Here is a 16,365-nt window from a genome sequence, read left to right as displayed (position 1 = left end):
TCCAGTATGGCCCCTTCCCGAGTTGGACTATTTACATACGGCTCTAAAAAACTCTCCTGGATGCTCCTTACAAATTCTGCTCCATCTACGCCTCCAACACGACATGAGTCCCATTCAATGTTGGGGAAGTTAAAATCTCCCATCACGACCACCCTATTGCTCCTACATTTTTCTGTAATCTGTCCACATATTTGTACCTCTACTTCACGCTCGCTTTTGGAGGCCTATAGTAAAGTCCCAACAATGTTACTGCACCCTTCCTATTTCTTAGCTCTACCCATACTGCCTCAGTGCTCAAATCCTCCATCGTGCCCTCCTTAATCACAGCTGTGATTTCATCTCTGACCAGTAACCCAACTCCTCCACCCCTTTTACCTCCCTCGCTTTCTCTCCTGAAGCATCTATATCCTGGGATATTTAGTTGCCAGTCTTGCCCTTCCCTCAACCAAGTCTCCGTAATACCACTAACATCATATTCCCAGGTGCTAATCCAAGCTCTAAGTTTGTCTGCCTTACCTGCTACACTTCTCGTATTGTGGCAAATGCACCTCAGACACCTGTCCCTTTGCGTTCATCATCTCTTCCTGTCTACTCTTCCCCTTAGTCACATTGAGTTCATTATCTAGTACCTTACTGGCTTTAGTTGCTGCCTCTTTACTGACCTCTAACTTCCTAATCTGGTTCCCATCCCCCTGCCACATTAGTTTAAAACCTCCCCAACAGTGCTAGCAAGAGAACCCCTGTAACATTGGTTCCAGTCCTGCCCAGGTGTAGACCATCCAATTTGTAATGGTCCCACCGCCCCCAGAACCGGTTCCAATCTCCCAAAAATCTGAATCCCTCCCTCCTGCACCATCTCTCAAGCCACGTATTCATTCTGACTATTCTTGAATTTCTACTCTGACTGTCTCGTGGCACTGGTAGCAATCCTGAGATTACTACTTTTTAACTTATCTCCTAACTCCCTAAATTCTGATTGTAGGACCTCATCCCGTTTTTGACCTATATCGTTGGTGCCTGTATGCACCATGACAACTGGTTGTTCACCCTCCCCCTTCAGTATGTCCTGCAGCCGATCTGAGACATCCCTGACCAGTGCACCCGGGAGGCAACATACCATTCGGGAGTCTCGTTTTCGACCACAGAAACGCCTGTCTACTCCCCTTACGATTGAATCCCCTATGACTATAGCCCTGCCAGTCTTTTTCCCGCCCTTCTGTGCAGCAGAGCCAGCCACGGTGCCATGAACCTGGCTACTACTACCTTCCCCCGGTGAGTCATCTTCCCCAACAGTATCCAAACGGTATACCTGTTTTGGAGGGAGATGACCGCAGGGGACACCTGCACTGCCTTCCTGCTCTTTCTCTGCCTTTTGGTCACCCATTCCCTGTCTCCCTCACCAACCCTAATCTGCGGTGTGACCAACTCACTGAACGTGCTATCCACGACCTCCTCAGCATCGCGGATGCTCCAAAGATCAGGGGGTTGGATAGGGTGGACAGTGAGAGCCTTCTCCCGCGGATGGATATGGCTGGCACGAGGGGACATAACTTTAAACTGAGGGGTAATAGATATAGGACAGAGGTCAGAGGTAGGTTCTATACGCAAAGAGTAGTGAGGCCGTGGGATGCCCTACCTGCTACAGTAGTGAACTCGCCAACATTGAGGGCATTTAAAAGTTTATTGGATAAACATATGGATGATAATGGCATAGTGTAGGTTAGATGGCTTTTGTTCGGTGCAACATCGTGGGCCGAAGGGCCTGTACTGCGCTGTATTGTTCTATGTTCTATGTTCTATGTTCTAAAGTGAGTCCATCCGTAGCTCCAGAGCCGTCATGCGGTCTAACAGGAGCTGCAGCTGGACACACTTCCCGCACATGAAGGAGTCAGGGACATCGGCCGCGTCCCTGAACTCCCACATTGAGCACGAGGAGCATAACACGGATCTGGGATCTCCTGCCATTTTTACACTTTACCTTAACTGATTACAAATATAATATCAAATAATGAATAAGCGAAAGGAATAAAGAATGGAAAAAGCAACACACTGACGATCCTGCATCCAGTGTAAAAACTATTCCCATATTTTAAAAAATAATGATAGTGGTTTCAGTGCAACTCACCACACAGACACAGGGGGTGATAAAGAGCCAACACCACTTGATCCAGGGTAACGGACGATAACCAATCATTCGAGCAATATCATCGATGAATCGGTCTGCACCTGGAGTTTGGAAAAATAAGAAACGCGTGGATTCAATTCATAATTTACACAGGCTCATCCCACAAAAGCTGACCTTCCATGAGGGCTCACACTCTGGCCCCTGGGTTGTGATGGGGCTGCATGTGGTGGGGCTGGGTGGACTGGAGTGGGGTGGAGTAGAGTGAGGTGAAGGGAGTTGGAGTAGGATGGAGAGAAGGGTACAGAGTGTGACGGAGGGGTATGGAGTGGGATAGGATGGAGGGGGTAGGATGGAGGGGGATAGGATGGAAGGGGATATGCTGGAGGGTATGGAGTGGGATAGGATAGAAGGGGATAGGATGGAGGGGGTAAGAAAGGAGGGGGATGGAGGGGGTTGGAGTGGAGGGGGATAAGTGGAGGGGGATTTCTGTGTGTGAGGTGTTGCTAATTCTGGACATTTTCCTGCAGACCTCACATTGGACAAAGCGCCCCCTCCCCCCTCACCCCCACCTCCCTCACCCCCACCCCCCTCACCCCTCAACCCCTCCCCCTCTCACCCCACCTCCCTCACCCCCACCTCCCTCACCCCTACCTCCCTCACCCCCTCCCCCTCACCCCCACCCCCTCACCCCTCAACCCCTCCCCCTCTCACTCCTTCCCCCCTCCCCCCTCCCCCCTCACCCCCTCCCCCCTCCCCCCCACCCCCTGCCTCCACGCTCCGTGGTGTCCCCATCATTGAAGTAAAATACTGAGGATTGCGAAATAAAAACATAAAATGCTGGGAAACCGCAGAAGCAGGTTTGGAGAGAGAAGCAGGTTTGGAGAGAGAAGCAGGTTTGGAGAGAGAAGCAGGTTTGGATAGAGAAGCAGGTTTGGAGAGAGAAGCAGGTTTGGAGAGAGAAGCAGGTTTGGAGAGAGAAGCAGGTTTGGAGAGAGAAGCAGGTTTGGAGAGAGAAGCAGGTTTGGAGAGAGAAGCAGGTTTGGAGAGAGAAGCAGGTTTGGAGAGAGAAGCAGGTTTGGAGAGAGAAGCAGGTTTGGAGAGAGAAGCAGGTTTGGAGAGAGAAGCAGGTTTGGAGAGAGAAGCAGGTTTGGAGAGAGAAGCAGGTTTGGAGAGAGAAGCAGGTTTGGAGAGAGAAGCAGGTTTGGAGAGAGGAATAGAATTCAGGGTTTTGCGTCAATAGAATTCTTCTTCAGAACATCAATTATCGCAGAGTCCCACCTCCGTCATCCTCGTGTCGCTCCCCCTTCACAACCAAGCAGGAAACATCACACTCTGTTACCCAAATGATTGTTTCCGTCAAACAGTTTTTCCAATCTCCAATATTTTTATATAGAAAGAACAAAAACAGAATGAGAATTTTAATTTTTACTGCCTGACGGTTTTTCTCCCTGTCCTGGGGATTAATCTTCAATCCCAGAAGACTCCAGGACGAATCATGAAGGGTTGGTAACTCCTGCTGTCAATTCGGGAAAGTCAAGGAACTTCCCTGGTGGAGAGCTGGGTCCTCACCAAGTCTCTGCTGACCTGTCAGTGATGCAGGCGGTGGCATGGTGAGATGACCGTTGGGACATTGTGGACAGGTCTACAGATTCTCAGCATGGGGGAGAGTGTGCAAACTCCACACAGACAGCGACCTGGGGTGGGATTGAACCTGGGACCTCGGCACCATGAGGCAGCAGTGCTAACCACTGCGCCACCCTGCTGCCCTTCACTCATAACTTTCAAAAGGAAATTGGATAAACAGTTAGAAAATTAAACATTTGTCAGCCCATTGGGCAAAGAATACCGAGTGTGAGGTTAATTGGATTGCTCTTCCAAACTGCTGGCACAGTGAGTCTCCTTCTCTACTGTTAGATTCTATAACAGTTCCAGAGACTAATGGGGTCCTGTGGATTTGCTCTGGTTTTGAAATGATGATGCAGGCTGGCTCCACATGTGGAGACATCATGAACGGATTATTCAGACAGGCTTCACGGGGCCCAGGGTGGGCCCGAGATGGGTTGCCGGGGGAACGGCTGTTACGACGCCTGTTTCATAACATTTTCATATCATTTAGAGGCAAAAATCTCAAACATTCAAAGGACTTACCATAAACCCAGGCAACGACAATACACTCCCAGAAGGCCTGCCAGAGCAGTGTGATCCCACTGGCAGAGTAATAGTCAAACAGCTGGAAGATGTACATCCCACCCTGAGACACAACAAAGGCAGAATTAGACAGCAGCCGGTATAAGGAACAGGAGGAAGCCATTCAGCCCCTCAAGCCATTTAATCGGATCATGGTTCATTTGTCCAACAACATAGAATCTGAAAGTCACATTAAACTAGATGTGTGATTGTCGAATTTGGTACCAGCAGAATATTTTCAAGTTAAAGATCAACTGGCCTGTGAGGTGGTAAACTGACAGAATGAAATGTCCACAACTGAGCAACTTGTTACTTACCAGCCCTGGAGAAATACGAAGTGTTAAAATTCCTAACGTGTGGGAACGACCCAGGCAAAATTACCTGGAGCACTGTGTCCAGTTCTGTATACACCTGGAGCACTGTGTCCAGTTCTGGATACACACTTGGAGCACTGTGTCCAGTTCTGGGTACACACCTGTAGCACTGTGTCCAGTTCTGGGTACACACCTGGAGCACTGTGTCCAGTTCTGGGTATACACCTGTAGCACTGTGTCCAGTTCTGGGTATACACCTGGAGCACTGTGTCCAGTTCTGGGTACATACCTGGAGCATTGTGTCCAGTTCTGGGTATACACCTGTAGCACTGTGTCCAGTTCTGGGTATACACCTGGAGCACTGTGTCCAGTTCTGGGTACATACCTGGAGCATTGTGTCCAGTTCTGGGTACACACCTGGAGCACTGTGTCCAGTTCTGGGTACACACTTGGAGCATTGTGTCCAGTTCTGGGTACACACCTGGAGCACTGTGTCCAGTTCTGGGTATACACCTGGAGTACTGTGTCCAGTTCTGGGTACACACCTGGAGTACTGTGTGCAGTTCTGGGTACACACCTGGAGTACTATGTCCTGTTTTGGGTACACACCTGGAGCACTGTGTCCAGTTCTGGATACACACTTGGAGCACTGTGTCCAGTTCTGGGTACACACCTGTAGCACTGTGTCCAGTTCTGGGTATACACCTGGAGCACAGTGTCCAATTCTGGGTATACACCTGGAGCACTGTGTCCAGTTCTGGGTACATACCTGGAGCATTGTGTCCAGTTCTGGGTACACACCTGGAGCACTGTGTCCAGTTCTGGGTACACACCTGGAGCACTGTGTCCAGTTCTGGGTATACACCTGGAGCACTGTGTCCAGTTCTGGGTACACACCTGGAGTACTGTGTCCAGTTCTGGGTACACACCTGGAGTACTGTGTGCAGTTCTGGGTACACACCTGGAGTACTATGTCCTGTTTTGGGTACACACCTGGAGCACTGTGTCCAGTTCTGGGTACACACCTGGAGTACTGTGTCCAGTTCTGGTACACACCTGGAGTACTGTGTCCAGTTCTGGGTACACACCTGGAGCATTGTGTCCAGTTCTGGGTACACACCTGGAGTACTATGTCCTGTTTTGGGTACACACCTGGAGTACTATGTCCTGTTTTGGGTACACACCTGGAGTACTGTGTCCAGTTCTGGGTACACACCTGGAGCATTGTGTCCAGTTCTGGGTACACACCTGGAGTACTATGTCCTGTTTTGGGTACACACCTGGAGTACTATGTCCTGTTTTGGGTACACACCTGGAGTACTGTGTCCAGTTCTGGGTACACACCTGAGCATTGTGTCCAGTTCTGGGTACACACCCGGAGCACTGTGTCCAGTTCTGGGTACACACCTGGAGCATTGTGTCCAGTTCTGGGTACACACCTGGAGTACTATGTCCTGTTTTGGGTACACACCTGGAGCACTGTGCCCAGTTCTGGGTACACACCTGGAGCACAGTGTCCAATTCTGGGTACACACCTGGAGTACACACTCAGGTTTACAAAATGTGATTAAATAAACAAGAACTAAATTCCCTGGAATTTGGGAATTGTGAAGTTTTTGATCAAAGCCCCTAAGGGATGAAAGGGAGTTATTAATGGGAACTCATTATTATTCGTGGGAATTATTAATGGGAATTATTAGTGGGAATTGTTAATGGGAACTCATTTATCCTGCAATGGAACCTTGGAGTGGTGGAAAAGTCAAAAGATTACACCTAAATCTCCCAATTTTGAAATCTCCTCTGCGAATAGCAGCTGAGGTGAGATCGTTTGTGCCTCTTTACTCTAAAGTTTATAATGCGATCATGGTTGTGTTGTAATTCACCGACCGACCACCAGGACACTCATTGGTAAATAAGTGAATGTTAGAGTCAGGTGACCTCAGACTGATTAGGGAGCTGGGGAGAGAGGTTGCTTGTGCATGTTCATACTGTTATTCATCTGTTGTTTTATATATATTTGACCCACAGTTAATGTTAATAAATCACTTATAGCTTTAGCTACAAGTGTTCTTGTAATATAAATCAGGCCATCCGACAAGAACATTACATGGTACCAGGATTGGATGGTATTAAACACTGGTCCACAGAGATTTGAAGATTTTCCAGACTGCAGGAATAAACAACACGGAGTCGTTGAAGCCACCATTGAGTCCCCGATTTCATGGTAATGTGACCAGCAACTGGTGTACGTTTAAACCACAATTTAATCTGTTTCTTACTGCAGTAGACTCCGGAGATCAATCAGATTTGCACAAGGTAGCGATGCTCTTAACAGCGGCAGGGCCCAAAGCAATTGCTGTGTTTAATACGTTTAAATGACACCATCCCAGCCAACAAGGTGGCACTGGTTGTGCTGCAGCGCGCCCATACAGCTGATGGGTCAGCTGGGGTCAGAGGGCACCCAGGGGTGTGTCCGGGGGACACACCTATATCACCTGTGCCCGTCCACCCCGATCCCACAGCCCACCTCCTGGCCAACCCCCCGCTACTCCCCCACGGCCCTGGCAGAAGCCCCCCCCCCCGGCCAGCAGCACAACTGTCAGCACACTGTGGCGATGTTGGACACTTTCCGTCCCCCCTCTCTCTCCCCCAGCAGCCACCGCGCCTGTTTCACGATATTTAAAAGCACAGGTGAACCTCGCGTCGGGAACTCGGCCCATCGGAGGCGGAGAATCCCGGAGGCCCCGGAGGATACCGGGCCGGGCCTGCTGATGATTTGCAAACGGCGTTTACTGTACGTGCGGAGTGGAACGCATCGACGCCGCTGTCGAGGCTCCGGAGAATTGCGATTCGGCGTGAAACCGACACCCGCCACAATTTGGCAACCAATTCTCCGCCCAATCACGTGTTCCCATTCCAGCGTCAACTGAAGTGGATAATCTGAGACTGATTTTGAAAATGGAAATCTCACCTGAAATGGGTGTAAGTATTTCCAGTACCTGAGGGAAGAGGGTACTTGTTGGGTCAGAGTCTGCAAACTTATGCTGATTGTTGTCACTGGAATTGCGAATTTTGCTTGAAGAATTTGTGTTTATGAAGCAGCTTGTGGCCTTGACTATTTCCGCTCTGTGGTTTTTTTTTGTAATTTTTGTTGAATACTGTAGCCAATTTAAACAAATAAAATGGGGCTGGTTTAGCACAGTGGGCTAAACAGCTGGCTTGTAAAGCAGAACAAGGCCAGCAGCGTGGGTTCAATTCCCGTACCGGCCTCCCTGAACGGGTGCCGGAATGTGGCGACTAGGGGCTTTTTACAGTAACTTCATTTGAAGCCTACTTGTGACAATAAGCGATTTTTATTTTCATTTCAATAACCAGTTCACTTGTTCTTGGTGGGCTCCTGGTCTGTTCCTCCAGATACCTGCAGAGTTTGGTTCCTGACCACTGCCTTCAGGTATGATGAGAGCTCCAGTGGGCATGTCCACATCTTGAATTTATTTACAGAGCTCTATAAACCCTGAGAACCTTATTCTTCGAGACAGGATCTACTCCCATTTGGAAGCAAGTGGACGTATTAGTGAGAGGCAGCATGGTTTTGTGAAGGAGAGGTCGTGTCTCACTAACTTGATAGAGTTTTTCGAGGAGGTCACAAAGATGATTGATGCAGGTAGGGCAGTGGATGTTGTCTATATGGACTTCAGTAAGGCCTTTGACAAGGTCCCTCATGGCAGACTGGTACAAAAGGTGAAATCACACGGGATCAGAGGTGAGCTGGCAAGATGGATACAGAACTGGCTAGGTCCCGTAACAGCCTCCCCGAACAGGCACCGGAATGTGGCGACTAGGGGCTTTTCACAGTTACTTCATTTGAAGCCTACTTGTGACAATAAGCGATTTTCATTTCATTTCCAGAAGGCAGAGAGTAGCAATGGAGGGATGCTTTTCTAATTGGAGGGCTGTGACTAGTGGTGTTCCGCAGGGATCAGTGCTGGGACCTTTGCTCTTTGTAGTATATATAAATGATTTGGAGGAAAATGTAACTGGTCTGATTAGTAAGTTTGCGGACGACACAAGGGTTGGTGGAATTGCGGATAGCGATGAGGACTGTCAGAGGATACAGCAGGATTTAGATTGTTTGCAGACTTGGGCAGAGAGATGGCAGATGGAGTTTAATCCGGACAAATGTGAGGTAATGCATTTTGGAAGGTCTAATGCAGGTAGGGAATATACAGTGAATGGTAGAACCCTCAAGAATATTGACAGTCAGAGAGATCTTGGTGTACAGGTCCACAGGTCACTGAAAGGGGCAACACAGGTGGAGAAGGCAGTCAAGAAGGCATACGGCATGCTTGCCTTCATTGGCCGGGGCATTGAGTATAAAAATTGGCAAGTCATGTTGCAGCTGTAGAGAACCTTGGTTAGGCCACATTTGAAGTATAGTGTTCAATTCTGGTTGCCACACTACCAGAAGGATGTGGAGGCTTTAGAGAGGGTGCAGAAGAGATTTACCAGGATGTTGCCTGGTATGGAGGGCATTAGCTATGAGGAGCGGTTGAATAAATTTGGTTTGTTCTCACTGGAACGACGGAGGTTGTGGGGCGACCTGATAGAGGTCTACAAAATTATGAGGGGCATAGACAGGATGGATAGTCAGAGACTTTTTCCCAGGGTAGAGGGGTCAATTACTAGGGGGCATAGGTTTAAGGTGCGAGGGGCAAGGTTTAGAGAAGATGTACGAGGCAAGTTTTTTTACACAGAGGGTAGTGGGTGCCTGGAACTCGCTGCCGGAGGAGGTGGTGGAAGCAGGGACGATAGTGACGTTTAAGGGGCACCTTGACAAATACATGAATAGGATGGGAATAGAGGGATACTGACCCAGGAAGTATAGAACATGTTAGTTTAGACGGGCAGCATGGTCGGCACAGGCTTGGAGGGTTATACTCGATACAACGTCAAGGCTAGATTTTGAGGCAACACACCTGGGGTTTCACGTTTCTGGTGTTAGTTAAGGGACACAAAGCTTTCTGGCCATCTGTTCATGTTGCTGGCAAGCTCACTCAGTGTGTCACAACATACTGCTAATGCTGGAAACCTGGAAATGTCAGCAGGTTCGGCAGCAGGTGTGGGGAGAGGAGCAGTGTTAACATTTCAGGTCAAGTGGGAGGAGGTGCTGGGGACGGCGTTGGAAGAGGGACTATGGTGCGAGGTTCTGCGGAGGGCTAACAAGCAGAAGAAAGCGACGGCCTGTGCCTTTAATTCAAACATCAAGGTCCAGGAGGCTGTGCTGTTTTAGACTGGTGATTGGAGATTGGCTGTCTTCAATGATGACTCAGTTTGATTGATGTGGTTGATAGCCAATGAATGAGGCCTGAAGGCTGTACACTGCCCGGTAACAGGTGGTGATTGGATATTATCCCACTGGAATGTTTTTCAGAGCCACAATGTTCCATTTTTAGTTTCACTTTTGATTCTATCAGCAGAGGTAAAAGACGTAGAAAAATCCTCTGTAGAGAACTGCTCCTAAGCCTTTTCAAAAAATCCAACTATCTCTCTCCAATAAGCCTGTGGGTGTTGGATTCCTGAAGGCAGGCCACAAACTGACAGCAAGGCCTGACGAAACAGGGACTCGGTCTCATCAGGAACATTGAGAATACAGGCTGTGAAACAAGAACTGTGATTCCCAAGCTCACTGTGGAGAAAGCCTCCAAGGACCCATCATCCGAAGCAAAGTCTCTTTTGTCTTTCATTTAGATTTTTTTCCCTCCCTCCCTCTGTGTCTGTCTGTCTTGTGTGTGTATAGAGGGTGTTTGGGAGGCACGTTACAGTGGGAGTTAGGTACTGATTAATACGTACCAACTAATCTTGTTAGAAATAAACAGTAATTGTGATTCAACTTACAAACCTGGTGACTGTAATTATTGGACAGCCAGGGGTCAAAGACTTTGGGTATTTTTACAAGAATTATTAGTTAATTCACATGGGTTATGAATCTGGAACAGGGGGGTGGCCTGGAATTGATAGCGCACTAGCCCAGGCCGTCGTAACAGAGTCAGGGTGCCAATTGCAGACAGGAGATTTATTTCCCTAAAGGACATTAGGGAACCAGATGAGCTTTTACTTCATGCAGTTAAGTGGCATATTTCCTGTTACTGATGACATTTTTTTGATCCAGATTTATTTATAACTGAATGTAAATTGAAGAGTTGGCGAGGTGGGATTTGAACTCTGGGCTTTGGAAACCTGTCCAGTAACATAACCACAATGCTACCATCCGACAAAATCTAACCTCGTGTCAATGATGATAATTTGTGTTTCTATTGCCCCTTTAATGGAATGGCATTCGGGGTATTATAGAACACAGCAATGCAGTGAAAGGTAATTGCAGCACCAACACAACCACAATTACACAGGGATTGCAACATCTTCATGTGAGCAAAGATTCGGAACAATTTAAAGGGCCACTCACTGAGCAAGTCAAAAGCATTGACACAACTTGGATGATAACTATTATAAACTGTAATATGCACTAAGATAACTGATTTTGTAATAACTAATCTAGTCAGAATTAGAATGGGATTTGTGTGATGTCCGGCCTCCTCTGCTCTTCCAGGCGACATCTACAATCTGACCAATTAGACAAAATCTTAGGCAAAAAAACCAAACCTTAAAAATACCAATCAGGACAATGCTTTACCCTTTGCAGCTGCTAAGAGATTGTCCGCTCAGGGAGTGGCTGCTATTTACTTCGACCCTTCATTTCCCTGGATCATCCCTTCTCCAACTCCAGAAGTAATGTGACTATCCATTTGACTCTATAGGAATATAGCTCCAGATCCTCCTTTCTCTCTCTGTCTCTCCCCCTCTCTCTGTGTCTCCTTCTCGTCTCTCTCTGTCTCACAGAATCATAGAATTCCTACAGTTCAGAGGAGGCCATTCGACTCATCGAGTCTGCACCTACCATCTGAAGAGCACCCTACCCAGACCCATGCCCCCCACCCTAACCCCGTAACCCCACCAAGGGGCAATTTATCATGGCCAATCCACCTAACCTGCACATCTTTGGACTGTGGGAGGAAACCGGAGCACCCGGAGGAAACCCACGCAGACACGGCGAGAACGTGCAGACTCCGCACAGACAGTGACCCAAGCCGGGAATCAAATTTTTTATATTTTAAGGGGCATGGGGAGAGCGTGGGTGTACGGCATTGAGATCAGCCACGATCATATTTAATGGCAAAGCAGGTTGAAGGACAGAATGGATCCTCCTGCTCCAAGTTTCAATGGTTCTTTCTAACTCTCTCTCTCTCCAACTGTCTCTGTCTCTCTGGCTCTCACTTTTTCTGCGTTTCTCTCTCTCTCTGCCTCTCTCTCCATCTGTCTCTGTCTCTCTGACTCTCTTTCTGAGTTTTGCTCCCTCTCTGTCTCTCTCTCTCTCTCTACCCCTCCTAGTGTCTCCCCCATCTGTCTCTCTCTCCATCTCTGTCTCCCTCTCTCTGTTTCTCTGTCTCTCAGTCTCTGTTTCACTCTCTCTCTCTGTCTCTATATATATCTCTCTCTCTCTGTCTCTCTCTCTCTGTCTCTATATATATCTCTCTCTCTCTCTCTGTCTCTCTCTCTCTGTCTCTCTGTCTGTCTCTCTCTCTCTGTCCCTGTCTCTATATCTCTCTCTCTCTGTCTCTCCCTCACTCTGCCTCTCTCTCTCTGTCTCTATATATATCTCTCTCTCTGTCTCTCTCTCTCTGTCTCTCTGTCTGTCTCTCTCTCTCTGTCCCTGTCTCTATATCTCTCTCTCTCTCTCTGTCTCTCTCTCACTCTGTCTCTCTCTCTCTGTCTCTATATCTCTCTCTTTCTCTGTCTCTCTCTGTCTCTATATCTCTCTCTGTCTCTATATCTCTCTCTTTCTCTGTCTCTCTCTCTCTGTCTCTATCTCTCTCTCTCTCTCTCGCGCTCTCTGTCTCTCTCTCTCTCTCTGTCTCTCTCTGTCTGTGTCTCTCTCTCTGTCCCTGTCTCTATCTCTCTCTCTCTCTCTCTATGTCTGTCTCTCTCTCTGTCTCTTTCTGTCTCTATATCTCTCTCTTTCTCTGTCTCTCTCTCTCTGTCTCTATATATCTCTCTCTGTCTCTCTCACTCTGTCTCTCTGTCTCTCTCTGTCTCTCTCTCACTCTGTCTCTCTCTCTCTCTGTCTGTCTGTCTCTCTGTCTGTCTCTCTCTCTCTGTCCCTGTCTCTATCTCTCTCTCTCTGTCTGTCTCTCTGTGTCTCTCTCTGTCTCTATATATCTCTCTCTCTCTGTCTCTCTCTCACTCTGTCTCTCTCTCTCTGTCTCTCTCTCTCTATCTGTCTCTCTCTGTCTCTATATCTCTCTCTTTCTCTGTCTCTCTCTCTCTGTCTCTATATCTCTCTCTCTCTCTGTCTCTCTCTCACTCTGTCTCTCTCTCTCTCTGTCTCTCTCTCACTCTGTCTCTCTCTCTCTCTGTCTCTCTCTCTCTCTCAGAATCTGTGCAGAGCGAGGATGCCACCCGCCTGCCCTGGGCATTAGCTCACAGTGATACCCTATCCGGTGCCAGGAATTCCGAGGCCAGTGTGTGTGGATTTCTCTCCTTATCCCCAATAGCTCCCTTGGTCCACACAGGGTGTCGCTGGCAGCACCCCCCCCCCCCCCCACCCTCCCCCACTGCCCCCTGGTTCCCACTATTCAGATTTACCCTCAGTTGCCCCAGGATGTGGCCTTACTTACGTCTGTCACCATGCACAGGTCGATGACGAAACAGATCAGACAACAAACAGCAACAACCACCTCCCTCCGCAGCCCCCCAGACACATACGTTGGGAGGAGATCCATAATCCCAGTGATGAAACCTTCGACTCCTACAAACTGTAAACAAGGAAAAACAAATTAACCAACTTCTGAATGAATCACAGAATCTTACAGCACAGAAGGAGGAAGCAGTCCCTGTTCTTTCCCATGGGCCCTGTGTGAATGATTTTAGAATCAGGGTGTTGTTTGTCCAAATTCAGGACAGTCTGTCAGGCATTTATTAAAACTAACGCAGCCCAGTGTCTTATGTAGTGATCACAAACAATTCACAAAATGGTCCTGTTGCCGGGGAGGTTCTGGTTCTGGGACTGATAGGCAGGAAGGGTGCTGGGTCAGGGGGTGAATGAGTTCCTGATTTTGGCAGAGGCGAAGGCTATCCACAAAGCGATTTAAATAAGTAACCGTTCAATTGGGGACATTTTGGGGATCTCGGCAGTGGTGGACAGGCTCTGGAATGAGGATCAAACCCAGAGTGTGCCTCATGGCTACTTGTTACCAACTGACCTTGCCAGTGGAGCTTCTCTCACAATGCCCCCTCCTACGGGGGCAGTGCCCTCTGTCAGTGGAGCTTCCCTCACAATGCCCCCTCCTACGGGGTTAGTGCCCTCTGTCAGTGGAGCTTCCCTCACAATGCCCCCTCGTACAGGGGCAGTGCCCTGTCAGTGCAGCTGCTGCCCTCCCAAGGCTACGGGCCCTCCAGTTAGAAGGTCTCTTTGAAAGATCTCACCGATGAGAACGCTGTCAAGTGACGTAGAAACAATTCTGAGACTCCAGGATCTTTTCCGATGTTTAAGACTCTGCCCGGTGAAACTAGTTAAGAAGGAACGAATGGGACAAGGCGATCAGCTCTCCCAAACAAATGTTTGAACGGAGACAATGCATCACATAATTCAGATTGTGAATGTGGTAGCAAGAAGATTTGCATTTTTAAACACTTTGGACAACAAATGACAAAGTGCCTCACGGGCGATAAAAGTCCTTTTGAAATGTATCATAGGAATCATCGCATCATTGAACTGTAACATTGGAAACATGGAAACCAATTTTCACACAGCAAGATCCTACAATGGGCCATACATTAATGAGAAGAAAAGCCAGGTTAATATCAGCTGGGGCGAGTTTGGAGAGATACGAGAGATATAGGCCCTGGTTCAGGAATAACGTTGCTACGTGTGACCCAGACAGTTCAGGCTCCAGTCCACTCGGAACTGATCTCCTGGCAGATAACTGAAGAGTTTTATCAATAGAAATGCGAGCTAGTCATAAAAACCTAACTGGTGCACTTGCCTGGTCCTTACCTGGTCCTTACCTGGCCCTTACCTGGCCCTTACCTGGCGCTTACCTGGCCCTTACCTGGCGCTTACCTGGCGCTTACCTGGCCCTTACCTGGCGCTTACCTGGTCCTTACCTGGTCCCTACCTGGCGCTTACCTGGCCCTTACCCGGCCCTTACCTGGCCCTTACCTGGTCCTTACCTGGCGCTTACCTGGCCCTTACCTTGCCCTTACTTGGTCCTTACCTGGTCCGGGGCTTTTATGTGACTCCAGTCCCATCACCAATGTGGTTGACTCTTAACTGCTCCGAGTGGTTGGGCAAGTTCGAGAGGTGCATTGGAACGGTTAGCAGTGGTTCAAGCAGCCAGCTCATGCAGGGCAATTAGTGATGGGCAGCAAATGCCAGCCTTGTCAGTCGTGACCACACAGTTGAGAATAAACTGGACATAATAGCTTGCGGTAAAACTGACCACGTACCTGACTATCCAAACCCAGGACCAGGAGCATGAAGAAAAACAGAGCTGCCCAGAGCGGGGCAATTGGCATCAGGGTCACGGCTTTCGGGTAGGCGATGAATGCTAGGCCAGGTCCTAAAGGAGGAGAATCAGGAACCTCGTTAGGAAAGCTGTTTTTATTGAACTTCTCGTCTCCTGTAATCCATTAATCTAAAATTACGAATGATGTAAATCTGCAAAACTGGCTTTATTTATCTTTGGACTGTGGGAGGAAACCGGAGCACCCGGAGGAAACCCACGCACACACGGGGAGGACGCGCAGACTCCGCACAGACAGTGGCCTAATGGCGGCCTAATTGGAATCTTTAGTCTACGGAATGCATTGGGGGTGGGAGCAATTACAAAGGAAGTGAGTGGACTCATTAAGTGGCAGAAATTGAGACAATAAATTCTCCAAGGATGTGACCAAGGCTGCAGCGTGAGCCTGAGCAGCGAGCGAGAGACCCCAAACCCCACCAATGCTGCAGCGTGAGCAGCGAGCGAGAGACCCCAAACCCCCACCAAGGCTGCAGCGTGAGCAGCGAGCGAGAGACCCCAATCCCCCACCAAGGCTGCAGCGTGAGCAGCGAGCGAGAGACCCCAATCCCCACCAAGGCTGCAGCCTGAGCAGCGAGCGAGAGACCCCAATCCCCCACCAAGGCTGCAGCCTGAGCAGCGAGCGAGAGACCCCAAACCCCACCAAGGCTGCAGCGTGAGCCGGGAGCGAGAGACCCCAATCCCCACCAAGGCTGCAGCCTGAACAGAGAGCGAGAGACCCCAAACCCCACCAAGGCTGCAGCCTGAACAGAGAGCGAGAGACCCCAATCCCCACCAAGGCTGCAGCGTGAGCGGCGAGCGAGAGACCCCAAACCCCACCAAGGCTGCAGCGTGAGCCGGGAGCGAGAGACCCCAGTCCCCACCAAGGCTGCAGCGTGAGCAGCGAGCGAGAGACCCCAATCCCCACCAAGGCTGCAGTGTGAGCAGCGAGCGAGAGACCCCAAACCCCACCAAGGCTGCAGCCTGAACAGAGAGCGAGAGACCCCAAACCCAACCAAGGCTGCAGCCTGAGCAGCGAGCGAGAGACCCCAATCCCCACCAAGGCTGCAGCCTGAACAGAGAGCGAGAGACCCCAAACCCCACCAAGGCTGCAGCGTGAGCG

The 16,365-nt window shown here is 49.2% G+C and overlaps 1 protein-coding gene and 1 long non-coding RNA gene across 5 annotated transcripts in view; one reads left to right on the top strand and one right to left on the bottom strand.

Annotated features, from left to right (window-relative positions):
* Window positions 1–16,365, bottom strand: part of LOC140388646 (sodium- and chloride-dependent creatine transporter 1-like) — a 270,017-nt gene that overhangs the window by 33,473 nt on the left and 220,179 nt on the right. For all 3 annotated transcript variants that reach the window (XM_072473114.1, XM_072473113.1, XM_072473116.1), the window contains exons 9-12: window positions 15,190–15,302; window positions 13,359–13,496; window positions 4,274–4,376; window positions 2,126–2,226 (exon numbers count right to left, since the gene is read on the bottom strand). In XM_072473114.1, the coding sequence (XP_072329215.1) occupies window positions 2,126–2,226; window positions 4,274–4,376; window positions 13,359–13,496; window positions 15,190–15,302 (455 nt within the window). The remainder of the gene's footprint in view (window positions 1–2,125; window positions 2,227–4,273; window positions 4,377–13,358; window positions 13,497–15,189; window positions 15,303–16,365) is intronic.
* The window catches only part of LOC140388647 (uncharacterized), a 71,610-nt gene that overhangs the window by 33,723 nt on the left and 21,522 nt on the right, over window positions 1–16,365 (top strand). The window lies entirely within an intron of this gene.

Source organism: Scyliorhinus torazame, chromosome 13 (genome assembly GCF_047496885.1).
Source record: "Scyliorhinus torazame isolate Kashiwa2021f chromosome 13, sScyTor2.1, whole genome shotgun sequence".
NCBI lineage: Eukaryota > Metazoa > Chordata > Chondrichthyes > Carcharhiniformes > Scyliorhinidae > Scyliorhinus > Scyliorhinus torazame.
This window is presented reverse-complemented; position numbering and strand designations above follow the sequence as displayed.